Source organism: Eptesicus fuscus, chromosome 12 (assembly GCF_027574615.1).
Source record: "Eptesicus fuscus isolate TK198812 chromosome 12, DD_ASM_mEF_20220401, whole genome shotgun sequence".
NCBI classification, from domain to species: Eukaryota; Metazoa; Chordata; class Mammalia; order Chiroptera; family Vespertilionidae; genus Eptesicus; species Eptesicus fuscus.
The window spans coordinates 29,765,049-29,789,568 of record NC_072484.1 but is presented as its reverse complement, the minus strand read 5'-3'; the positions used below and the strand labels follow the sequence as shown (position 1 = coordinate 29,789,568).

The 24,520-nt window shown below is 53.8% G+C and overlaps 3 protein-coding genes across 6 annotated transcripts; 2 read left to right on the top strand and 1 right to left on the bottom strand.

The window, feature by feature from the left end:
* Positions 1–937: 937 nt before the first annotated feature.
* CPXM1 (carboxypeptidase X, M14 family member 1) lies at positions 938–6,967 on the bottom strand. Its single transcript, XM_028144686.2, has 14 exons — positions 6,757–6,967; positions 5,304–5,465; positions 5,048–5,157; positions 4,790–4,929; positions 4,596–4,686; positions 3,887–4,037; positions 3,714–3,802; positions 3,264–3,387; positions 2,986–3,182; positions 2,720–2,899; positions 2,335–2,632; positions 2,024–2,163; positions 1,323–1,425; positions 938–1,220 (listed from the first exon to the last, which is right to left on the bottom strand). Exons 1-14 carry the CDS (start codon positions 6,959–6,961, stop codon positions 979–981), a joined length of 2,232 nt encoding a protein of 743 aa, XP_028000487.1. The 5' UTR covers positions 6,962–6,967; the 3' UTR covers positions 938–978.
* Positions 6,968–14,768: 7,801 nt separating this feature from the next.
* TMEM239 (transmembrane protein 239) lies at positions 14,769–17,614 on the top strand. Of its 4 annotated transcripts, XM_028144688.2 has the most exons (4): positions 14,779–14,867; positions 15,182–15,319; positions 16,313–16,974; positions 17,133–17,614. In XM_028144688.2, the coding sequence occupies exon 3, from the start codon at positions 16,327–16,329 to the stop codon at positions 16,780–16,782; it is 456 nt and encodes a 151-aa protein (XP_028000489.1). In that variant the 5' UTR covers positions 14,779–14,867; positions 15,182–15,319; positions 16,313–16,326; the 3' UTR covers positions 16,783–16,974; positions 17,133–17,614. The 4 variants fall into 4 exon arrangements, with proteins under 4 accessions (XP_054580068.1, XP_028000489.1, XP_028000488.1 ...); XM_054724093.1 differs by lacking the exon at positions 15,182–15,319 and having other exon boundaries at positions 14,769–14,867; XM_028144687.2 differs by lacking the exons at positions 14,779–14,867; positions 15,182–15,319 and adding an exon at positions 15,678–15,779.
* C12H20orf141 (chromosome 12 C20orf141 homolog) lies at positions 14,921–15,685 on the top strand. The gene is given in 3 exon segments (XM_008141013.3): positions 14,921–15,067; positions 15,070–15,319; positions 15,414–15,685. Coding segments are annotated over 3 exon segments (501 nt in total). The 5' UTR covers positions 14,921–15,054; the 3' UTR covers positions 15,652–15,685.
* Positions 17,615–24,520: the final 6,906 nt, after the last annotated feature.

Sequence of the window (24,520 nt, the reverse complement as noted above, 5' to 3'; positions counted from 1 at the left end):
AACATCGGCAAAACACAGGCTTCTAGGCGCCAGAACATGTGTGTCCTCAGCTTCCTGGATTCTAGGGCAAGTTCCCTTCCCCCTTCCTTTTCCCCCATCCAATTCTTCCAACACCTTGATATCCAATTTCCAGCACTACATTTCCCTCTGCTTCCAATACCTAGAGTGGGCTGTTTTCCTGGCCAAACACAGGCTGACACACAACTTCCCCTTCAGTCTGAAACTAATCAAATCCTGCCATTTGTACCACCGCTTCCCAAAAATAGCTGGTGAAGGAGATCCAAATGCTCAGCTGTTCTATCTTTGGTCGTGTCCTTCTTGGAGGTGTCCCTGTCCCTATCTCCACACTTGGCCTACCTTCCATCTAAACTCCTAGGACCATCACCTTTATCGCAACCTCGCCTGCGTGAGTCCCCGTGGATCTGCAGCGCTTTATTTCACGTGTATGTGACCCCCCCTGTCTGTGCTCCCACAGCTACCAGCCTCTCCCTTGGCACCCCTCACACTGTACTGAACTGCCCCATCCTTGACTGGGAGCTCCAGCTTGGGGGGCGGAGGGGTGGGGTGGGGCATGGTTTATCCTGGACTGCTTGCATACTTCGCACTGAGCAGGTGCTTCCAGAATGTTCAACAGCTCTGTATGGCACCAGCTGCAGAAGTTGATGGGTTGATGAGTTGCTCTGCCAAACCCTAAGCTTAAAAAAAAGGAACCCAGGTGGGGTCCTTTTCTCACTCTATTTTTCCAGAAATCAACTGATGAGAGTTTGCAAGTGTGTGCAGGGTAGGATGGGGTAAGACAGAGAGCTGAGGCCTGGCCCAGGCCGAGGATCTGGGACACAGAGTTCACAGAAAGATTGGCTGAGGGGCCAAGTAGCTTTAATGAGCCCTAGCACCTTTTCCCCACTTTGTCCCTCCCTCCCCACTCTTCGTCCCCCTCCTTCAGTTCTGGACAGGTCCAGCCTGCCCAAGGCTCTGCAGCTAATCCTTCTGTCCCCTCAGCCTCTCCAGTCGCCTCCGGAGGTCTGGGGGCACCTTAGCCCCGGCTGCCAGCAGCTCTCGCAGTCTCTGTTTGGGGGTCTTGGTTAGGTGGAAATTGCAGGGGACAGGGCCCTCTTCAAAGGTGACCCGGCAGCTCCGTGTCACCGAGTGGTAACCTTCAGCACTGGCAGTCACCATATAGTCCCCCGGGGTCAGCAGGCGCCAGTAATCTCCGCCCCACGCTGAGAGGAGTGAAAAGCAAGATCCGGGTTCCATGATCCTCAGCCTCTGACCCAGCCTAAAGCCCTCCCACGCCTCCACCATCCCCTCCCCGCCACACACACCCGTTGTTACATCGTGGTTAATCCCGTCCACAGCGATGACAGCATCAGCGATCCCGAGCTCCGTGTCCTTGTCCCGCACAAATCCTGCAATGCCCATGCGCACCTGTGTGGGGAAAGCTCATCAAACCCTTTCCCTCCTGCATGAGGCTGTGACCTTCAGCTCATTTCCTGGCTGTTTCCCTGCAAACTTGATAAAGCTAGTATGTGACAGACTCTGATAGAAGTATCTCCTATTGATAAATTACACCGGGACTGGGAGAACTGTCACTCCCTGGTAGGAAGGAGTATCGTAGGGCTTCCCCACGTTCAGTGACCCTGGTTATGAACTTGTCATTTTGGAAGCTATCCTTATGGAGTCATTGCAAGGGAATCTGAAGCGTCTATGCCATGGCACTCCCTGCACTTGCCTAAGGCGAGTCATTTCTGAGAACAGCTCGGGGAGCACTCTGTGGGCCACAGCTCAGACTGCTGCGGGGTCTACTCCCACAGGCAAACAGTGCCTGAGGCCGCCTTGCTGGCTCACTGCGCTTCCTGTCCTCTAGCCCTCCCCGCCAACCTGATGGCCCGGGGCATCTTGTGAGTCAGAAGGCGGGCTGCGGAACCTTGGATGGATGACCCCCCATGGTGGGAGCTGCAACCTGAATGGAGAGCAGGTCAGTCGGGAGTGACGGGCTGGCTGGGGGTGAGGATTCGGGTCCCACCTGTTCCAGGTAGGTGAGGAGGGCCTCTTTGTTGTTCTCCCACTCCTGGGGCAGCTCATTCTCATGAGGGAACTTGTCACAGGACAGTTCCACAGTGATCTCAAAGCAGTTGGTGTGTAGGTAACTGAAGTCATTCATGCCTAGGGGAACCACAGACACTGGAGCCCAAGGCGGCAGGGGGCCTGCCCTCCTGGTACCCTCCTCTGGGCGACGCTCCCCAGTGGGAAGTGACAGCCGCGCTGTATGTGACAGCAGATTCTGATCGGGGTAGGGTTATGGGGACAGGGGTAACTTCACCCTCGGGCACATACTCCCAGGGACCGTGTGCCAGTCAGCCCCGTTGATGATGTTGCCGTGTAAGGAGAAGTCCTGGTTGTGGCACGGTCGGCGATCTGGGTCCTGCATGGCCCAGTTAGTGCCAGCATAGACGGTGCTGAGCCAGCGAAACACGGGATCATCCGCGGTGGGTGTGAGTTCGCGGGCAGCCCATGGGGTCCGAGTCATGTCGAATGGGTAGGACACCACAAGCTCGCCCCCGTGGAGGTTGGCACTCAGCACAAAGGGGATCCGCTCCATCCACTCGATCACTGCCCGAGTTTCAGGAGCCACCTGGACGGGGGCAGGTCAGGACAGGTGGGCGTCAGAGACAAGGGTCCCCAGGGGGTGGCCCTCCTCCACTGCCCCCAGAATACTCACAGTGGCATTAGGCAGGGTGTAATAAGTGGGCAAGGGCAGGTGGTGGTTGGGGACAGTGTCGGGCGTCAACCCGTCGTCCTCTGCTTCCCACAGTGGTGTGTTGAGGTCAGCAAAATTATGGTTAAGGTCAATGCCCTGCTGGTTCCAGCGGCCCTCTGCCCAGCCCACCAGCTCCGAACCCTGCAGGAATGGGGGCCTGGTCAGCCAAGCAGGCTCCAAGCACCAGGGGAGAGGGAGCAGCGTGGCCCTCAGCCCCAGTGGCTTACCCGGCGGAAGGCAGTCTCATAGCCATCAGGGTTCATGGAGGGCAGCAGGTGAATGCGTGTCTCCGTGAGCAGCCGGGTCACCCGTGGGTTCCCTCGCAGGAACTCATGGCACAGGAACTGCATGAGGAGCAGGAGCAACTCCCGCCCCAGGGCCTCATTTCCGTGCATGCCAGCCACGTATCGCACCTCAGGCTCTCCTGGGAACACACAGGGGCTCGCGGCTGGCTCATGCCCAGAGCCCTACCTGTGCCTACCTCTCCCACCCCACCTGCCAGTACCCAGCTCATGCTCCCCAGGATGGTCCGACATTTCCATCACATACAGCTTCAGGCCCTGGTAGCTCTTCCCGATGCTGTAGACGCGGGTGATGTTGGGGCATTGCTCATTCACCTGCTTCATCAGCTGGGGCGAAGGTGTAATGTATGAGACCCAGGGGTCAGACCCCATGTGGCCATGGAAGAACTTAAAAAAGCCAGTGGCGGCCCACACACATGGGGACACCATGGCACAGGACAGGCGGGGAGCAGCAGAAGTGAGCGGAGGCTCAGACAGGGAAAGTGCCGTAACAAGGGAAACTGGAGCAGAGTTCAGGAGTCGACAGGAAAGAAAGGTGAGGCAGCGAGGGTGGGAGAGGGGACAGGAGGGTAGTCATAGCAGGTTATGCTCTGGTGAGAAGGGGGCCTGAGGTAGGCAGCTCCTCCCTCTTGGTCATAGGGGTTAAGTCTGACCTTCCTCATGGCCTTATAATTATGATGCCGGAAATCCAGAGGGTCGGAGGATGCCAGGGCAGGGGTCTCAGGGAATGGATCACTGGGATCTGGTGAAGGGCAAGATCATGGTTAAAGGTAAGTTCACAGTGAAGGATGCATCCTGCCCACCCAGCCCCTGTCCGACTGCCCACCTGAAACCGGGCAGGCCAGGATCTCAGCCCGGAGGCAAGATGCGCCTCCCTGGAGCCAGGTCCGGGGCAGCAGGCGAATGAAGCGGGCCACCTGGGGCTGGGGCAGGAGGTTCAGCACGGGCGACTCTGGGTCCGAATTGGCAGGAAATACCTGGGAGTGTCAAGTACTTCGATGGCGCTGCTCGAACCCCAGCGACCCGGCCCAGGACCCAAACTCCCCGTCAAACCCACCCTGGTGGACTCGGGTAAAAATTGGCACTTGGCATCCTGCCAAAGGGCAGCCCTAGGCAGCCATGCTTTCTGGCTGGCTCACAGCATATTAGACAAATATGGCCACATGACTCAGAAGCAGCCAAACCTAAAACCAGCCAGGACCCCACACTATAGCCTGATTATAAAAGGGTCCATGAGATGGGGAGATGAGAGGTGATGCAAGCATCAGAGACCCATCGCCACACGGGGTGTTCCAGCAGGAAGCCATGGCATGAAATGGCACCCGCCCCATGGAAGAAGTATTGGGGTGGAGGGGGGGGCTGGCTCCTGAGATTGCCTGCTTGGTGTCACTCATCCTGAACCCCTTTCTCCTGGAATGCCCAAGTGGGAATCTGTTCCTTGTCCCCAGCCCAGCCCCAGGCCGGCCCAGCACCCTAAAACGGGCTGGGTGCCCAACTCTCAGCACAGAGGGCCCAAGCCACATGGCACTACGCACCGCATCCATCCCACTGCTGCGGTTCCTACTCCCCCACCAGGTCCGACTGTCATTGCTGAACTGGACCTTGTATGAGGTGACCCAGTCGTACCTGGCAGGAGGGGCGGGGAGAGATCATCGGTGGCCCCCAGGACTCCCACCCAGCCCTCCTGAGTCTGCCCATGAATTCCTGGCCTGGGGGTAGCCCACCTCACCTCCAGATGGAGTTCCTGCCCTGGGTGATAATGCCTGAGAAGCGGACAGGGTGCCTAGCATCCACCTGAAGCCACGGCTCAGCATCCTGCTCCTCAGCACACCAGGCCCCATCATACAGATCACCGTCCTCTAGGCCTGACTGTGGGCATAGAAAATGGTGATCAGACCCAGGTGGGCAGGGTAGGGTGGACTAGAATTGAAGGGGAGGGCAGGAAAGAAGGTTCTAGGGGTTGCCTTGCTCTGAGCAAGGTGCTGACCTGGATATTGAGCCGTCCTCGGTGTGGCCCAAGACCAACGGACTGGCTGCTGGATGCCTCAAGCTGGTTATCTGAAACTCGAAGGGACTCCAAGCCCAAAGGTGGGCAGCCTGGGGGCAGGGACAGAGCATTGGCACAGGACAAGAGAGAGATGTTTATGAGGGAAGCTGAGTCTAAGCTGGCCCAGCTAGAGTTACGTTAGCGCCATGTGCCCCAGGGGCTGCAAATCTGGGCAGGGTCCCTGGAGGGGCAGTACCTGGTTCTTGTGCCTCAGGGAGATCAATGGTCCCTGCAGGGCTAGTGGTCCCCGGAGGCCTGGCAGTCACCAGGGGACTGGGGCTAGCTAACTTCTTTCGTTTCTTCACAATGACCTTTTTCTTCTTGATGACACGAACACGGACACGCTGTTGTGAGGTCCCTGGGGACCAAGGAGAACAGCACCGGGGAAGGGAAGAATGGCATGAAATTCCAGGTGGAGAGGTCTGCCATCCCAAGAAGGCCTGCGTGCCACAGCAGGTTCCACCACAAGCATCTACGGAGCTGAGCATGGACTTGGAGGCCTGCACAGTCTGATCCCAACCTGCCTCTCCAGCCGCTTCCTTGGCTCCTTCTCCTTCCCGATGTGACCACATGCTTGGCTGGCCTCCTCTGACCCCCTCCAATGGAGAGCTACACCCAGCCACCAGGAGCTATTTGGCCGCTCCAAAGAGCTGAGTGTGGTTCTTTACCGCTAGACCGTTGCACTGGCTGTCCCCTCCCCAGCATACCACCCTCCACCACCTCTGATTTGATTGGCTAATTCCCATCCTTCCTTCACATCTCAGATGCCCTTCGAAGGGCCCTCCTTAGCTCCAGACTCCGTCTCCAAAAGCCCTTTGCGCCACCTCCATCACTGCATCTGCCCTCTGGGCTGCGATATTCTGTCCTCAACACCATGCCTGCCTAGGTGCTCAGGCCTCCCAGGGCTGGACCTGTGTCCTGCTCGCCCCTCAGCACAGGGCCTTCCAGGGCAGGTGCCACTAGCTCCCCACGCACTCAAGCTCCACAGGTACCTCCAGGACACACTGTACATTCTCATGTCTGGTGCCCTGTGCCTCTGCACATGCGATGTCCTTCGTGGCTGCCCTCCTCTTCAGCAAATCCCGATTCAGAGATGCCCACTCTTTGTCAGCAAGGACCCAACTCTACATGCCTCCTCTGAGAAGCCCTCCTTGACTGCCATTCCCTGGCCGTTCTCCTCTGTGCGCCCACATTTGGAAGTCAGGCAGCCTGCCTCTGCCCCTGCTGGGACAATGCACCGTTCCTCCAGACAGCCTCAGCCAAGTTCTCGCCCGCGCTGTCTCTCGTTCCTTCCTTCTAGCTCCTGCCCCCCAACTCTCTCCTGCACACACAGTCTTGCTCTGAACCTTTTAGTGTCAGCGCCTTTGTCTCCACCTCCTTCTCCCCTCCTCCTGACTCTGGTCTCAGTTTCCTTATCTATGAAAAGGAAGGTCTGGGGCTGCAAGAGGCAGCATCCCACTGGCTCCTGTCCCAGGACTGCTGACTGGGTCTGGCCGGGAACTGGGGCTGCTGAGTCAGCACCTATTGCACCGGTCGGAAAGTGTGTGTGTGTGCGCGTGTGTGTGTGTGCGCGTGTGTGTGTGTGTGTGTGTGTGTGTGTGCTGGGGAAGGGTCGTCACACGGAGGACGCGGGTGTGGGGGCAACCGACCTGTGGGAGAGGTGGGCCCTGCGGGAGAGCCACCGTCCTTCTTCCCCGCGGGCGGCTGTGCCGGGCTGCTGGGTAGGGCTGAGGGAGAGATCGGGGCCTCAGTGGTCCTGGGTGGCCCAAGGCCCAGCACGGAGGCGCCGGGCGCCCCCTGACCCTGACGGACGGCAGGCGCGAAGGTGGCCAAGGTGAGCAGGAGACCCCACATGGCGAAGTCCAGAGGTGCGGAGGCACTGGACCGCGGCGGTGGGTGGGCTGGTCTTTTCCTGCCCGCTGCTCCAGAGCCCCCCGCCCCTTCCTGCCGCCGCCCCACGCCCCCTGCGCCTCCGGCCCGCCCACAGCCCGCTCACTGGCCCGGGACCCCAAAGAGGAGGGTGAGGGAGGGCGGGGCGGAACGTGCGGGGCGGACCCCCGACGGGCAGCCGGACGCCTCGGCACTCACCGGCCGTGCCCCTCCCGCTCCGGCCTCCCTCGAGCGCTGCCCCGCCCCGTCTGCGGAGCCCCTCGGCGACCTCGGTTTCCCCGCGAGGCTCCTGTCCCGCAGCGGGCGCCTCCTTTGGGCCACGCGCCATTCCCGATGCTTTACACGTGGCCTCCCAGCCCGACCTCACTTTCCAAACTGGTCCAGCGAGGCTCAGAGCGGCCGCTGCCTTCGCCAAGACAGCAGAGCTCGGCACTCCGGAGGAGGGAACTACAACCCGAGAGGGGAATCCGTCTAGAGCCGGAGGCCGCCGGCCACGGCGGGTGGGACCCAAGGAAGGGTGCGGGGAAACTGAGACGGGGTGGGGGATGGGAGGGAGGAGGGCTGGCCCTCTAGGAATCCTTCTGACGGGCGGCCCGAGGGGCCCGGCCAGAGGCGGCGCCTCCCAGCACCACCAAACCCCCTCCCCGGCCCCGCCTCCCCGCTCGCCTTTCCCTCCCTGCGCCTCCTCCTTCGCTCACCCGGCTGCCACGTTCCGGTGTTACATAATCCTAGGAGAGAAGCCCGAGCGGATGCCCACGGGGCTGGGGCCCGGGATGGATGGGTCCAGGCTTGTCGGGCGTCCTGCCCTCGCCCCTTCCTCGCAGCCCTTGCCTCGGGTCTCCGGCCGCGGGAATCCCCCCGTCCCTGGATTCCGGAGCGCAGGACCCTGCTCATTCCCCCTCGAAGACCCTATTGGCTCTCCCATCCCAGGGCCGCCTTCCCAGGAGGAAGGAGATGCGTCCGCTGTGCGCCTCTGGCCGATGCTTTGCTTTTTGCCAGGAGCCCGCAGAGAGAGAGACTGCTCTCCCCACGGGGCAGTGATGCCCGGAGGTGGCCAGGAATCTATCGGAGGACGAAGGGCCCTGAGCAAATAGTTTTCGGCCAGGCCCACTATCTATATAAGCAATCGGAGTCACCCGAAGGCAGCGTCTCAGGACCGTCCTGGTGGCTCTCTCTGCAGGATCTCTGGAAAGAAATACCGCCCTGCACTCCTGGAACTGAGGACCGCACCAGCCCAGTCCACTTCACAAACGGGAGTCCTGGAGCTCCCCAGGCGTCTGGTCCACCCCACCCGCGCGGGGTAGCCGCCCCGTTGGGGACGGCCAGAGCATCACCAGGTGCTAGACCGGTGGGGTCCCACCGGACCTGGGTTCAGCCAACTCGGTACTTGAGTTCTGGCTAGGAAGGAATTCAGAGCCAAGACTCAAACTGTGAGAGAACATGTATTTGGAAAATCACAGAGGTAGGAGAAGTAATTCGTAGAAGAAATGGGCTTAGGAAATAAGTTATAGAGGTAAAGGAGAGCCCTTGGGGCTAAGAAGTGAGGAAGGTAAAGGGGAGTGGCCTGGAGGGGTGGGGAGGAGAAAGGGGAGGGGAAAGGCACGGGCCTGCTCCTAGGAGGGAAAGCGCACTGGGTCCTCAGTCCTAAGGGTTTTAAGGGTGGAGATTGGAGGGGAGGTCCCAGGGGAAGATCTGCTCCCCGAGTGTGTCCTTTCAGGGTCCGGGTCTCCACTGATTGATTGGCTGTTTGGGCAGGGGGTCATTCTTTATTCAATGCAGCTGGTTCTGAGGTCCGCGGTGGTGTGGCCTTACTGGTCTGGTTTTGCTCCTTTTCTGGGCCTGAAGCTGAAATACAACTGAGGCCTAGATGTTATCGCTAAGGAGACACAGTCACCCTGATGACAAAGTCCCACACTACAATTATCCGTTGCTAGGCACTCAGGGCTTCCGCCCTGGTAACCTTCTGTACCTGACCCTTCAGCCTTGCTCTGATCAGGTCTGACTAACTACCTACCCCAGCCGGAAAGGGAGTAACCTGGACAGGACCCACCTTAGAGTGCCCTGCCTGGACGGCACTGCCAGGGTCCCAGACACCAGAGGGGCACTTAGAAAAACTCAAGGTAGGTGCACCAAAGCCAAGGCTCCCTGACGTGCAACCAGGTCAGAGGCAGAAGGACGGGGTCAAAGGCAGAAGGATGGTTCTACAGGCCAAGGCTTGGTGGGAGTGGGGGTGGGGGTGGAAGGCTGGGACAGGCTCCTATAGAGTGAGAAGCAGGTCTGAACAAAGCCCAATCTGCCCACTTTCCTGTCTCTGGCACCCACCCCCTCCAAGGTGGTCCCCATACAGCAGCCAAATCCTGTCAAGTTCCTCCTGGCTTAAGTCCCTACTGGGCTCACCTGCAAGGCCCTTCATGACAAGGTTCTGCACCCACACGTTTCCCACCTCATCTCCCCACGCTCACCCCCTGGCTCACCTCCCACCAAACACACAGGCTTTCGAGCTGTTCCTCCAGTGCACCAGCCCATCCAGCCGTGGGGCCTTCGCATTCTCTCTCCTCCTCATTCAGATTTGCATCCTCATCATTCAGGTGGCCTTTCAGTGTCGCCTGCCTCCTAGGGCCTTCCCTGAACATTCTGATGGAATAAGCTCCCTCCTCTACACACACACTCTATGCTCTCACCCTCTTTTATTATGTTGTCTTCAAGGCACTCCACATGACTGAGATTATCTTGTTTAACTTGTTGTATGTTCACTGTTAGGTCTCTCCTCCCCTGCAGCAGGAGGTAAGCAACCCTCCAAGGAAGCCCCCCCCCCCCCGCCTTTTTTTTTTTTAATCCTCCCTCAAGGATATTCTTTCGATTGATTTTTAGAGAGAGTGAGAGAGAGAGACAGAGAGAGGAACATCAATGTGAGAGAGACACATTGATTGGTTGCCTCCCACACACGCCCTGACCAGGGCACATGCCCTTGACGGGAATCAAACCGGGGACCCTTTAGTCTGCGGGCAGACACTCTATCCACTGAGCCAAACTGGCTAGGGTCAAGAAAGCCTTTTGCACCCAAATGTTTGCTGCACCTCAGGGCCTAGAAAAGTGCCTGGTTCCTAGTCAGTGATCAAAAGGTATTTGTATAATATATTCAAGGTCAGAGAGAAACAGGAAGAGCTGGAGGGTCTGGCTGGTGTGACTCAGTGGTTGAGTGTCGACCCAGGAACCAAGAAGTTGCTGGTTTAATTCCTGTCAGGGCACATGCCCGGTGGAGGGTGTGAAAGAGGCAGCCAATCAATGACTCCCTCTCTCATCGATGTTTCTATCTCTTTATCCCTCTTCCTCATTCTCTGAAAATCAATAAAAATAATAAGAAGAGCAGAAGGGAAGTTGACTCTTCCCAACAGTACCAGGTTTTGTGGGACAGGAGATGTCAGGCCATGAACCGGGACACCTGCCCCCACAAAGGGACTGGCAGGATAGGGCATGTTGGCCACTTCCCACCATACCCTTAGCTGCTGGGATTTGCAGGATATTCATGCCTTTTGTGTCCCGTGTACCTCTTCTTACCCCTCTTACCCCTTTGTGCCCCCTGTCTCTCTGCCTTGTCTATTAGGGCCCCTTTGCATCCCTCTAAGCCTCAACACCTTCTCATGCCCCTTTATAACTTCATCCCCTCACACTCCACTGTGTTCCCAATTACTCCACTTTGGCCCTTGCCACTGGGTCCCTGGGGCTGCAAAGCCCCCAAACCTGGAAGCAGGTTCTGGAGGTAGCAGCTAATAGGCTACCAAGGCAACTGGATGCCTCGCCCCCCCCCCCCCCCCCCAAATCAAGGCCGTTACTGCCTGTTATTACTGAGCCAATAAGCAGAGACAGGGCTGAACCATTGAGGAGTGCTGATTTCATATTGCCAGCAATATGGAATGAGCAGCGGGCTTCATGCCCTGGAAATTAAAAAACTGCTCCCTCCTTTCTTCTGCCAGCTGGCTGATTATATAGGGTGAGGGAAAATAGCTCTGTTGCTGCTGGGAGGGCAGCAGGGTCAAGGGAGCTTTGGGGTCTGCAGTCTGTGTGTCTGCCCTTAGGAGCTTGAAGCCCCATAACAAGGTGGATAGAGCTCAGCCCGTTCCTGGGACCGGAGAATGGTCAGCATTCCTGAGGCAAACTCCCAGAGTGGGCCAGGGTCCCGGCACAGCAGCCAAGTTAAAGCATGTCCTGTCCTCGGTTTGCTCTCAAAATGTATTTTCTTTTCTGAATAATGGACCCATCTGGGCTTCTTCAAGGCCACCTTATTTTTGCAGCCCTGTTTTTCTTCTTGCAACACATCCTCCAGTTCCCCAGGGTCTGTCAGAAACCCTCTTAGCTTTGGTTACTCAGTGAATAATCTTTAAACAACTGTGGTTCTATTCCGCTTAAGCGCCCTTCCTCCCGTCACAAGTACTTGCACAGCCAGATCTCTAGCCCCAGGAGCCAGGGAGAGAATCTTTCGTAGCCTCACAAGAGCCAGGCTGGGTGGGGCACCTGCCTAAAGGGATCTTGGTTCAAGGGATGGGCTGGGAATTGCCTGCCAGCATTGCCTGCCTCTAGTGTGGTCGGGTGGCTGGAAGTGGAGAGGATAAATGACTTGGAGCCACACTGGTGTAGTGTCACATCCAGTTTCTGCCGTTTACTTGTTCGGGTATCCTTGAATAGTAATTTCACCTCTTTGAGCCTCAGTTTCCTCATCTGTAAAATTGGAATGATAATATTTTCTTCCCAGGGCCGTGATGATAAAGTGAGATACTATGAGGTTCTAGGAACCCTGACATTAATCAGGTGAATGAAAGATGGAGAAAACAGCTTAACACAGTCTCCTTGCTCCCACATACATGGACGGAATAAAACAATATTAAGAAAGGAGGCTACGTATTTGGCTGCACAAATAGAAAAGTAGCGAAATCTACTGCCTACTTGTGTCTCCTAATCTCCTGTCCTGGTGCTGAGGAGAACTCACTGCCCACTAGGTACCCCCCACCCCCTCCCCATGGTGCATGTGAGCATTAATGGGGACTCCCATGGCACCTAGATGCACAAGAGGCACTTTCCCACATGCCCATCCTTCCCTCACCACCACCTCCCCAGCTCTCTCTCTTTTGTACATCAATGTCTTGGAGAGCCTTGCTCCTCAAAGTGTGGCCAAGGACCAATAGCATCAGCATCTCCTGGGAGCCTCTTAGAAATGCAGAATCCCTCCCCAGACCTACTGAGTCAGAACTTACATTTTAACAGGACTCAACCCCAGGAAAGTCATGTGCATATTAAAGGTTGAGAAGCACTAGCTGGAGGTGTAGAGCACCTGCACTTAAAATGCATGAGATTCACAACTTTCTGGGTTTGATGTTGCCCCTGAAAATGTTAACTCAAGCCAACAGAATACAACCATATAACATTAGGAAATTGGTTTCATTCATCTTGGGAGGTTGTACTCCCGACCTCTACAATATGACCTATATTAATTTGCCTTTGTTTAACAAAATTATTGTTATCAAAATAATTTATAATAGTTTTAGAGGTAACTCACATTTAGGCTTGTAATAGGAGACTTTTCTATGCTTCTCCATTCCCAAGTCAATCACTTTAAGTTCTGTTATTTTTCCTTATATTTACCTCTATGCTTCTATTGCTATTTCTTGATTTTTCTCTGGTTAGATGTTATCTGTGGGTTTCTTGCTCTGGAATTAATCTCACTTTCCTCCCCCTCTTCCCTTCCATACACGTACAAATACATAAGCATACACTTTCCCTCCTTCCATTTTCCCAAAAGAGCCAAATCACTGGAGTCAGTATGCAGAGCTTACGTTATGACCATGCAAATGTTATGGTTCAACTTTTTGTGTTCCCTGGAGTTATTAACTACTTTGTTTTATCATTTGCTTGGTTTTCGAGGCACCAATTGTAAATTCAACCCCAATGTTTCCAACAGAACTGAACATTTATTTTGGATACATCCCTCTTTGAACATCTACCTTTTGATTCCAGGCTGGGTTGCTTTCTTTCTTCCTTTTTAAATAGTTTATTGATTTTTAGAGAGAGAGGGAGATGAAGCAAGAGAGAGAGAGAGAGAGAGAGAGAGAGAGAGAGACATTGATGTGAGAGCACAACATCCATCAGCTATCCTGAGGATTGAGCCCACAACTTGGGCCTGTTCCTTTGACCGGAATCAAACGGTCAACACATGGGATGAAGCCCAATCAATTGAGCCACACTGGCCAGGCTGCTTTCTTTCTTTACCTGGGAGCACAGCTGACATACCAGGCCTTTCTCATCATTCTTCTTCTGTGTTTAGCCTCATTTATTTATTTATTTTTATTTTTGTTAATCCTCACCTAAGGATATTTTTTCCATTGCTTTTTTTTTTTTTTTAGAGAGAGAGTGAAAAGGAGGGAGGGAGGGGGTAAGAGAGAGAAAGGAACATGGATGTGAGAGAGACACATAGATTTGGTTGCCTCCCACATATGCCCTGACCTGGCCAGGGACGAACTTGCAACCCAAGTACATGCCCTTGACTGGGAATTGAACCTGAGACCCTGGGTACGCAGGCCAATGCTCTAACCACTGAGAAGCAGCAGCCAGGGCTTAGCCTCATTTCTTAAAATTCCATACTGTCCTATTTCTTAGTTTAATCCCTGTTTTTCTGAAGTACACACTCTAGTAACTTTCTAAGAAAAAGTGTATGCAAAATCAAATTTCTGAGACCTCATATGACTTTAAATGTCTTTATTCTGCCTTCACACTTGAAATCGTGTGCACATATACATGTTTCTAGGTTGAAAATCATTTTCCTTCGAAATTTTGTGGACATTGCTTTATTGCCCTGGGAAGAGCCAGACCGAAGGCAATCACCAAATGGTCCCGAGGGCTGGTGGCATTGGCTCCATGGACTGTTGAGCTCATCGCCATCAAAGGTGTCAAGGCCATCACCCTTGAATCTTTGGACAGGGTCCGCTGGAGGCAAATATGCAGCCTGATTCTCTGTCTCCTCCTCTCCTAGGGGCTGTATGGCCACTGTTCCCCTTCCCCCAGTCCCTTCAGTTTTCCTTCCAAGTATACTCTGTGGACAAAGATCAGGTTCTCTCAATTACGACCTATTCCCATTCTTGCCTCTCAGGTCACTAAACTGGGATGTGTTGGAACCATCACGCAATTACACATCATCAATGGGGGTAGGTTTCTTTCCTAAGTGACCAATCCCTTTATTACGTGTTCGTTTTCCTTCATTTCAATCTCAGAGAGTGACTCTAACCTCCAGTTTGGGGGTTACTATGTTGTAGCCCTCTGTGCCATTTCTGGAATCCCAGTTTCCCAGACACCTACACACCACAGTACTTAAATGCTTAAACAGCTGCCTCTTGCCCGCTCCCATGTGGCAGGTCACAGGGGAGCCCAGCCTTGGGAAGCCTCTGGTTCCTTCCTGACAGAGGCTCTGCATTCCAGGGCTGCAGTTCCTGAAAGCTCCCCGCAAGGGCCCACAGGCATCACTCTCCTCTCAGAGGAGAGAGCAGTGGGCAGGAAGACGGAACGACGTGTCCCTGGACACAGGTCCGAGCACCTGGAGGAGAAAGAAAGCAGCCCCTTTCCTTTGGTCAGCCACCCATGTAGTGATGGGGTTAGAATGCCTCTTGGCAACCAGATCCCCATGGGAGGGCCCTAGGGCAGAGAATTCGCAGAGGCAAGAGGACGAGTCATAGTTCTCAGAAAGAACTGACCTCTGGCTGAGCCCCACCCGAGCCACTAGCTGCTTGTGAGGCCAGAACCAGCAGCAGCCTCTCCCTACCACAGAGCCCCACCTCACAATGCCCCAGCTGCCCAGTCCCAGAATGGCAGACCCAAGTGGCAGGAGGTGAGGAGGACTGGGTGGGTGGGTGAGTGGGTGGGTGGGGAGGGGGAGATTCCCAAGGAGCCCAATTCCCCACTCCCTGAGCTCATCCTTGAGTGTCTGTCTGCCATCCCCTCCCACACTCCCACACACACACACACCCCATTACTACCTCCAGGACAGCCCCTTCCCATAACCTCCACCTCCCTCCATGACCCAGCTCTGTCACCCAGGCCTAAAGTCCTTGCTTATCCTATCCCTGTCCCTCCCAGGGGCCTGGGTGCTGGGGAGGGATTGGGTAGTTCAATGGGTCCATGTGTGTTCGTCTGGGGCCCTAGCCCGGCCCAGCTCCTGGACAGTGTCCTCGGGCTGGGAGCACTGGGGTTGACAATCCGGGCAGTCTTTTCCACGGCTGGCCCAGCCTTGCTGCTGCTGCTGCTACTGGTCAGCTTCCTGGCCTTCGACCTGCTCCACAGGTAAATGGGCAGCAGCCTGGCAGGTGGGCAGGTGCAGGCAAGCAAGCAAGTGGTCAGCCTCCCGAATCCCAGCTGCTACCCTCTCTCTCCACAGGCCCCCAGGTCCCACCCAGCCACAGCACACACTCCTCACAGGGGGCCAAAGTCAAGGGGCCGGCGAGGGCCCAAGACAGCGGGAGGCTCTACTCCTGCAGACCGCGGCAGTCACAGGACGGCTCAGCCTCCAGGAGGCTCTGCTACTCCTGCTCCTGGGCCTGGAGCTGCTCTTGGGAGCCCGAGGCATGCCCTTGACCCTGCTTGGCCTGGCTTTCTGCCTCTATCCTTGGGCCTGACTGCCCTCCAGAAATACACTGGCCATGCTGCTTCCCCAGGCTCCTTTCCTCCATCCTGGGCGGGGCAGGTGGGAGGGTACACGTTGTCCCCAGCCTGAACATCAGCAGACCTCCAGCAATGATAGAAGGTGAGATGAGGTAAGAGACAGCGAGCCCAGGACAGGATGTGATGGCCATCTCAGAACCTACAGGTTGGGGCTGGCCATTCTGGCCTCCCCTGTGGTTCTAAAGCGTGACGGCCCAGAGAAAGACTTGCAAGAGAGCAGAGCGGGACTCGTTATTAGCCAGAAGGGAAGGGACAGGGACCCAAGAGGGCTTTCCACAAGAAAGCATGAGGAGCTACATCTGTGGGCTCCCAGACTTCCCTGCCTGCCTAGAGGGTCCCCCCTGGAGCGGCTCCTTTCTTGGCTGGACCCCACCCCAATCCGGGTCACAATGGGGCTCCTCTAGGGAGGGGGAGGGAGAGTGAAAGAGGGACTCAACTCTGGCTGCCAGGCCGTCCTGGGCGCCGCAGGAAGCAACATGACTTAGGGACCTCTGCCCAGAGGTAAGACCCAGACCCCAGCTCAAAGCCCCACCCCACCCACAATGGTGCCCTCCTGACCCCTGCACCCCAGGCATCTCCAGGGCTGCTCCTGCAGCTGGCCTAGCCTCTCCCCAGGTGCACCAACTGTGATGCAACAGCCTCGAGTGGAGACGGATGCCATCGGGGCCGGTGAGGGGCCGCAGCGGGCACTGCCCTGGACGGCCTGGGTCACGCGGCAGGATTGGGTGCGCTGGTGCTTGTGCCACGTGCCCCAGAGCTGGACCCAGTGGTGGACCACATCAAGCTGGCGGCAGCCACTGCAGCGTATGCTGTGGAACCTGGAGGGGATCCTCTACCTGCTGCTGGCACTGATGCTGTGCCACGCGCTCTTCACTACCGGCTCCCACCTGCTGAGCTCCCTGTGGCCTGTGGCGGCCGCAGCGTGGCGCCATCTGCTGCCTGCCATCCTGCTGCTGGTGCTCAGCGCCCTCCCGGCCCTGCTCTTCACCGCCTCCTTCCTGCTGCTGTTCTCTACGCTGCTGAGCCTCGTGGGCCTCCTCACCTCCATGTCTCACCCAGGCTACGCTCAGGACTTGGACCAATAGAAGGGCAACCCGTCCCGCTGCCTGTGTCTGTTAGCCCTGGCCTAAGGCCTGAGGCCCCGAGGGAGAGGGAGGGCAGTGAGACTAGGCCCAGACTTCCAGTCCCTAGCGCAGGTTGTGGCATGGGTGATGCTGCTGGAGCTGGCAAGGTAGACTGGCCTGACCCTGGGCACCTCCCTCAAGCTGCTGCTGCAGGTACTCGGTGGGGGGGGGGGGCAGGGGCTTTGAGGAGAGGGGCTAGGGCAGAAGGCTTAGCTAGGGGCAGAGCTTGGCCAAGCCACCAAGAGCTCCCATGTGGGTGTGGCGACACCACTGGGGCCCCCTTAGCAACTGGCAACATCTTTTTCTTGCAGCTGTCTCAGCTTCAGACTCATTGAGAACTTCTACCTGGGTACCCCTGGACTTGCCATTCCTCCCACCAACGCTCTTTTCCCACTTACCCGAGCTCTAGGAAGGACCCACCGACGGAAGCCTAGCTAGAAGAGGGCTGGCCACAAGCCCCATGAGACTTCAACTAACTCACCTCCCAGACCTTCCTGCCCAGACATTCCCCTACTCCCTAGATACCTTAGCTCCTGCCTCAGTCCACATCCCCAAGTCTGGAAAATGGGCTGAATAGGGTAGTAAGGTTCCCAGAGAGTACCCACTCTTTAAGTCTCCTGAGGTCTGTTCTGGAATAACAAACACGTCCCATTTCACCCACCTACACATGTGGCCTTGGCCAATTAATTCTTTTGAGCTTGTGCTAAGTGCGTCAAAAGCAATACCGATGTATGAAGTACTTTGTAAAGTCCAGGAAACAATAAGATGCTATGTTGAACTCTTGAGAACATTCTGTAGACTCAAAAGGTCTTTGGAGCCCTACGGCCATAGGAAGAGCAAGAAGCTTCCTTAGGCCTTCGGAAAAATGTTCTGTCGTGAGTAGAATTACAGTGGTAAACAGAGGATGGATGGGTGTGGACAAGACGTGAAAATGTCATGTGTCATGAAATCTCAAAATCGGCAGATGTCGAACTCTTCTGATTGTGAAATGCTTGGGCCTGGGGCTTAGTGCCAGGAGATCTTGCACAGCTATGTGAGTGGGAAAAGCATAGCCCCTGGTTTCCAAAATGGACCCAGCTGCTCACTGCACCAGGAGGGTCGTGAAAGGTGGCATTCCCGATGCCCAGGGTGCTGGCTGTTTGCACATCTGCCAACCCTCCAAACAAAACAGTGAGTGATCAACTATTACCAAACTAGAGGCCCGGTGCACAAAAATGTGTGCACTGGGGGCGGGGGTCCCTCAGCCCAGCCTGGGCCCTCTCACAGTCCAAGAGTCCTCAGGGGATGTCCTACTGACGGCTTAGGCCAGCTCCCCACCTAAGCCACAGTCTGGCCTCCCTCTGCGGAAGGCAACCAGGCCAGCTGATCAGGGGATGGTGCCCCCCACCCCCACTCCCACATTGCCATTCCCTTCCTCTGCCCACTGGCACTCACCTTGGCTAGCCTGGCACCACCTGCTCGCCGGCCATGCCCCCTGCCAACTGGTCGTTCTGCTGTTTGGTTAATTTGCATATTACACTTTTATTATATAGGATAAGGCACATGATAGACAGTTTTACCCACAGCGAAGACCCAACCACCTGATCCCTACCCCACTTCTAACCCCCACTCAATTCCTGACCCTCCCAAATCCTGCCCAACCCTGACCTAGTGTACTCCTAAGCCTACAAGCCCTGCTCCTAAAGCCCTTGACCCAAAGCCCCCTCTCCTGCCACCTAAATACTCAAGCCCTGAGGACCAGCCCCTAGAACCCAGGTTCACTTTTGCCAAAATCCATTTGCTGTAGAATTTCATAGCTCTCCATGCCACTGGTTAGAAGCCTTCAGCATCCATGCCTGAAACCCCAGGCATAGTCCTTCCTTCCCATTTCCTTGTGATTGTCCCTGAAATATGGCCCGGCAGCACGGGCAAGGCAGGACGTGGCGGTGGTATAGCCTCGTGGCTAGCAGGGGCTCTGGAGTATTAGCTGAGGCTGGGTTTGAATCCCAACATTGTCACTTTCTATCTCCATGGCCTTGTGGGAATTGCTAAGCCTTCCTGAACTTCATTTTCCTCATGGGTAAAACAAGGTAGGAACCCCCGTCTTAGGGCGCCTGCGGGGCTGCTGGCATGCGGGTGAAGTTCCTAGCCCGACGCCTCACTCTGCGAACCATAGCTATGCTACTACTATTCCATTTTAGAGATGAGAAATCGGGTTCCAAACAGCTACTAGCCCATGGGAAGGCCAGGTTGTTTGAGTCCTCGTCTACTTAACAGGACACTAAAAGGAAAGCAATAGAGAAAACACAACCTAACTGAAGTCTCCTGGATGCTCTCCTCAGGTCCGCCACAGACTTAGCCCAGCATTGCTGGTCGGCACTATCACTCCGGAGCCTTGAGCCCATTCCAGTTAAGGGGGAGTGGAGGTTTGGGCCCAGACCAAACACGTTGCGGGACAAGATGTGGGCAGAAGCAAGGGGAAGGCCTCCTTCCCTTCCCCACACAAATACAGGGAGGGGCAAAAGTGGGTTTACAGCTGTTCTTAAGGAAAATGCAATAATAAATAATACAAGAATAAACTCTGTGTTTCACATACAACTGTAAACCTATTTTTGCCCCATCCTATATATATATACCTCCCACTCTCCTGCTCTGCTAATGTGGAGGAAGGTGGTACAGCCAGACTGGGTAGCCGATGGGTAGTACTTATCAAATTAGAGCCACACATGCCCTGTGACCCAGCAACCCAACAAGAATTCTCACAGAGGCCCCGAAGGGCCTTGCTCAAAGTGTGGCCCAGGACCAGCAGGACAGGCCTCACCTGGGAGCTGGTTAAAAATGCAGCGTTTGGGGCCCCACTCCAGGCCTGTGGAATCAGAGCCTGCATTTTAACAAGATTCCCAGGTGATACACTGAGAAACGCTGCATAGGAGGATGTGTTTGAGAGTAATGATTGCGCTGTTATTGGTGGTGGCAGGAGATGAGAACAGTGAAACCTAGTGTGAGCACCGCTGAGAGGAGGCAGCAGTTAGAAGGGGCAGGAGCTATAGAGATTGATCTTGAACTCCCAGCTTTGAGTAAAAAAAACTGAATGAGAAATAACACAATTCTTGGAATGCAAATTTCAAATGCATGCCAGCAAAACCCACTTTGGTGGGAGGTGGCAAGAACACACGAAAACAAAAGAAACAGTCGAATGGCTGGCTGTAGGGGGCAGGCAGAGGGGAATGGAATGGAGTATTCCGATAAAAGGGAATGAAGTGAGGAACCTTACGGAGACTAAAGAAAAATGATAGCATGAACACACTTCCTGAAATTCCCTTAAATGTAGACCAAGTCATCCTTTTAGGGTTAAAAGGCTTAAAAATGCAAGCTCGGGGAGAATGAACATGCCGGAATGAAGGCGTTCCAAGCCTTCCGGGTTTGGGCCAAGAGGGAGAGCTGCGGTGTTCCGGTGGCCTGAGTGACCTGGGAGGCTGAGTGGGCTCTCCGCCTGTCCTCCCCGCCAGCCACAGCCTGCTCTGACAGGACTGGGACGGGCGTGGGGATCCAGTAACCCGTATGGCCTGGCCAGAAAAATAATCAGGTTGGGCGGGGAATGAAGAACGCAGCGGAGGAGGCGTCAGCAGCCTCCAGAGGCCTTGCACCTAAGAAAACAGAGGAATCCACAGCTGCATATGCAGGAGCAGGAGCGTCCGGGGCAGGGCTTCCCTCTGCCCCAAGGAACAGGGAGCGGCCAGGACACGGGAGGGCCCGAGAGGGTGGTGATAAGAGGGCTCTTGAGGCTGGGGCACCACTTGAGACAGTTGTCAGTGGCCATCCTGGGGGAAGGAGAGGGGTCCCTGGAAGGAGGAGGCGCTCTCCCCCAGCCTCGTGTGTGCAGGGAAAAGGGGAGGCTATGTCCTCGTTGGGGATGAGGGTAGCAGCTCTCCTCACCCAGCAGTCCGTGGCCACAGAGGACTTGGGGGAGACCGGGTCATGGCGGGAGGTGGGGTGGGGGAGGCAGCCTGCGCTGCACGGGAGGTAGCCCCTAGAGCAGGTGCGAGTGCGCGGGGGAGGGACCAGGGCGACGGCTGGAGGGCGTCGAGGCGGGCGTATTGACCGTGGGGGCGGAGCGGGGCAGACAAGGAGCTGAGGCTGGAAAGATCAAACCTAGTAGGGGTTTGGAGAGCTGTGGGCACCCGCCCAGGGAAGGTGCTAGGTAGCCATCCGGGAAAATCGACAGCCAGGGAATCACAGCTTGCGGACCCGGCGACCGACGGTGCAAGGGCGCCCTCTGGCGGATATCTCCAGCTCTGGCCGCGAAGAATCGGGGTTGGCTGGAGTGCTGGTTGAAGGAGGGGAGACATATTTCACAGGCCAGGGGATGGTGGATTCCAGGAAGGATCATCTCCGGTCCACCTTCCTCACAGTCGCGGCCTCGTTGATTCCTCACCCCTTACCCCAAATCTTCTATCTGGGTCCCCCAACCAGAAGCCCAGAAGCATTCTCAGGAATCCTGAGAATCCTGGAGAAGGAAGGGCCCCATCTTGCAGGCTTCACTGTGTCCCACACTCCTGGCCCACCCCTAGTCTGTCTTCCCATTCCTCCTGGGGTAAAAAGCTGTCTTTTGTGAGGTCTGTAGGGGTCTGGAAGTAACCAACTTTGGACAAGTCATTTTTTTTTTGCTGAGACATTTTCTTCTATAGTTTGGATCTTGCATCCTTTATACTGCCTTCTTACTTTTCAAATATTTTCCATTTTAAAAATAAAAGAACTTGATTTAAGATCTGTTGTTTCCACCATGCCCAGCGTCGCTCAGTCGCTCAGTGGTTAGAGCGTCGCCTGCGCACCGAAGGGTTCCGGGCAACCAATCAATGTGTCTCTCTTACATAATGTTTCTCTCTCTCTCTCTCTCCCCCTCTCCCTTCCCCTCTCTAAAAATCGCTTTAAAAAGAAAATCTTTAAAAATACCCAACATACTACCCACTTATTAGAATGACTATTATTAAGAAAACGAATATTAAGTGTTGGCGAGGATATGGAGGAACTGCAACCCTCATACACTGCTAGGGGGAATGTAAAATCGGAAAACCACTTTGGAAAATAATTTAGTAGTTTCTTTAAAAAATTAAACATACATCTACCATATGACTCAGCCATTTCATTCCTACATGTTTACCCAAGAGAAATGAAAATATATGTCTATTCAAAGATTTGTACATAAATATTCAAAGAAGCTTTATTTGTAATAGCCAAAAACTAAAGTACACAAATGTCCACCAACAGGTGAAAGGATAAATAGTTGATTTAGCCATAAAATGGAATACTATGAACTTGTGAAAAAAGTGAACTACTGATACACACAATGACATGGATGTTGTTCCACCAATCTAATTAGACTGAGTGAAAGAAGCCAGATGAAAAAGAGTACCCATTGAATGATTCCATTTATCTCATATTCTAGGAAATGCAAATTGATCTATAGTAACAGAAAACAGATCAGTATCAATAGTTGCTGGGGGACAGTAGGGAGATGGGAAGGGAAGCAGGGAGGGATTTTAAAGAGGCAGAAGGATAAACTTCATTGTGATGATGGTTTCACAGATGTATACATGTCAAAATATATCAAATCATCCATTTGAAATATGTGCAGTTTACTGTCAGTGAGACCTTAATAAAGTAGGTTTTTAAAAAGTATAGGTCTATTTCTTTGCAATCAGAAAGTTTATCTTTATCTTTCACCAACATATGATGAACTCAACACACAATCTATGCAACAAACTGGATGAAGGCAGGTCATCTGTTTTTGTTGGGACACTGTGTTTGGTTAAACTGTTTTGAAAAAAAAATTCCACTAATTTTCTTTTATTAAAAGACTTCTCCCTCCTCCCCAGCACACACACACTGGGAAAATAAAGGCTGGCATCACATCTGAAGTGCTCTTGCATCCTCTACTCCTTTCAGGAATATATTGGTATGGCAAAGGAAAGGATACTGGAGGCATTCTTTAAAAAACAAGAATCTAGTGGAAAACAGTATGGAGTCACCTCAAAAAATTACAAATGGAACTGTCTTATGACCCACTGATTCCTTTTCTGGGAATTTATACAAAGAAACCCAAAACACAAATTCGAAAGAATATCTGAGCCTCTATGTTCATTGCAGGGTTATTTATAATAGCCAAGATTTGGAAGGAGCCCAAGTATCATCGGTAGATGAGTGGATAAAAAAGCTATGGTACCTTTACACAATGGCATACTACTCTGCTGTAAAAAGGAAGAAAATTTTACTCTTTGCAACAGCATGGATGGACTTGGAGAACATTATGCTAAGTGAAATAAGCCAGGCAGAGAAAGACAAGTACCATATGATTTAATTCATATGTCGTTTCTAATGAACAAACTGAACTACAGCAAAATAGAGAGACTCATAAAAAGCAAACAGACATCTCTGGTGTGTGTGTGTTGGGGGAGTGATAGGGGGTGGAGGGATTGAGCAAAAAAGAAAAAAAGAGAGAACTCATGGACATGGACAACAGTGTGGTGATTGTGGGGGTGAAAGGGAGGTGAAAAAGGGCATAGAAGGGATAAATGGTGATGGAAAAAATTAAAGTAGATGAAATTAAAAAAATAATGTAGCTGGGGGGAAAAAATAAAACCAAGAATCTAGTCCGGCTGGTGTGGCTTAGTGGTTGAGCATTGACCCATGAACCAGGAAATCATGGTTCGATTCCCGTTCAGGGCACATGCCCAGTTGCAGGCTCAATCCCCAGTAGCGGGCATGCAGGAGGCAGCTAATTGATGATTCTCTGTCATCACTGATGTTTCTCTCCCTCTCCCTTCCTCTCTCTGAAATCAATACACACACACACACACACACACACACACACACACACTGTAGGAACATACGGTTTTCATCGTTTTTATATCTCAAAACAGTGGCTGGGAAATAATTCAAATGCATGTAATGACTTGTATGTGACTATTTAAGTTTCTTGTTTCCAATCATGACTGAATAAAATCTATAATGCAGAAGTGTCTTGTATTGTAGGCTTATATGACAACTGAAGATAACTTATCACCATCCACTGTTATGATGACCTTCAAATCTATGTTGGGGCGCTGAAGAAAATGTTGGGAGACACACAGCAAGATGGGGTGGAAATCAGACGTGCAGAGGTAAAATGATGATAACTTGGAGCCCTCTGCACAGTGCTTACAAAGTGAGAGTTCCAGAATTGGGATGGGGTTTGCGAGGAGTGGAAAAGCCTAGGAAAGGCCCACTAGGGAAGGTGATGGAATTCTTAGAGAACAGGATGGCAACCGACAGAGAGGGGTCCCATGAGGCCGAGTAACTCATTTTCTTCTGTAAATCAGTCCAGGTGTAGTTTTCTCCAGCGGTACCGAGAAGCTTCAGAAGCAGAGGTGCAAAATGTCCAGAGAATAGGTTTTTCAGGAAAGGCAGAAAGGAGTGAACATGGGATTGGACAAACTGGATGCAGCTGAAGAGGGCTGTTCAAAGGATGGGTTTTATTAACAAAGGAAATTTTTTTTTTTGGCAAAAAATAATTATCTAGATTTTATCTCCTGAACAAAAGGCTTGCTTTCATTTACGTATGTGCCCTTCCACTTTGGGGCTATGCCAAAGAAAACCAACCTTGTTTCAGGTGCTGTCTCGTTTGATTCTCCACTGCTCTGTTGAGGTTGCTCTCTAAAGGGCTCTAACTATTAATGTACCA

What these genes read in the sequence shown, in the direction of transcription:
- CPXM1 (XM_028144686.2), bottom strand. Translation starts at nt 6,961, where the DNA reads ATGTGGGGTCTCCTGCTCACCTTGGCCACCTTCGCGCCTGCCGTCCGT. An exon ending in AGGGCCCACCTCTCCCACAG is followed by an intron (nt 5,466 to 6,756) that starts GTCGGTTGCCCC and finishes CTTGGTCCCCAG; the next exon opens with GGACCTCACAACAGCGTGTC. An exon ending in GGCAGGAACTCCATCTGGAG is followed by an intron (nt 4,687 to 4,789) that starts GTGAGGTGGGCT and finishes CCCTCCTGCCAG; the next exon opens with GTACGACTGGGTCACCTCAT.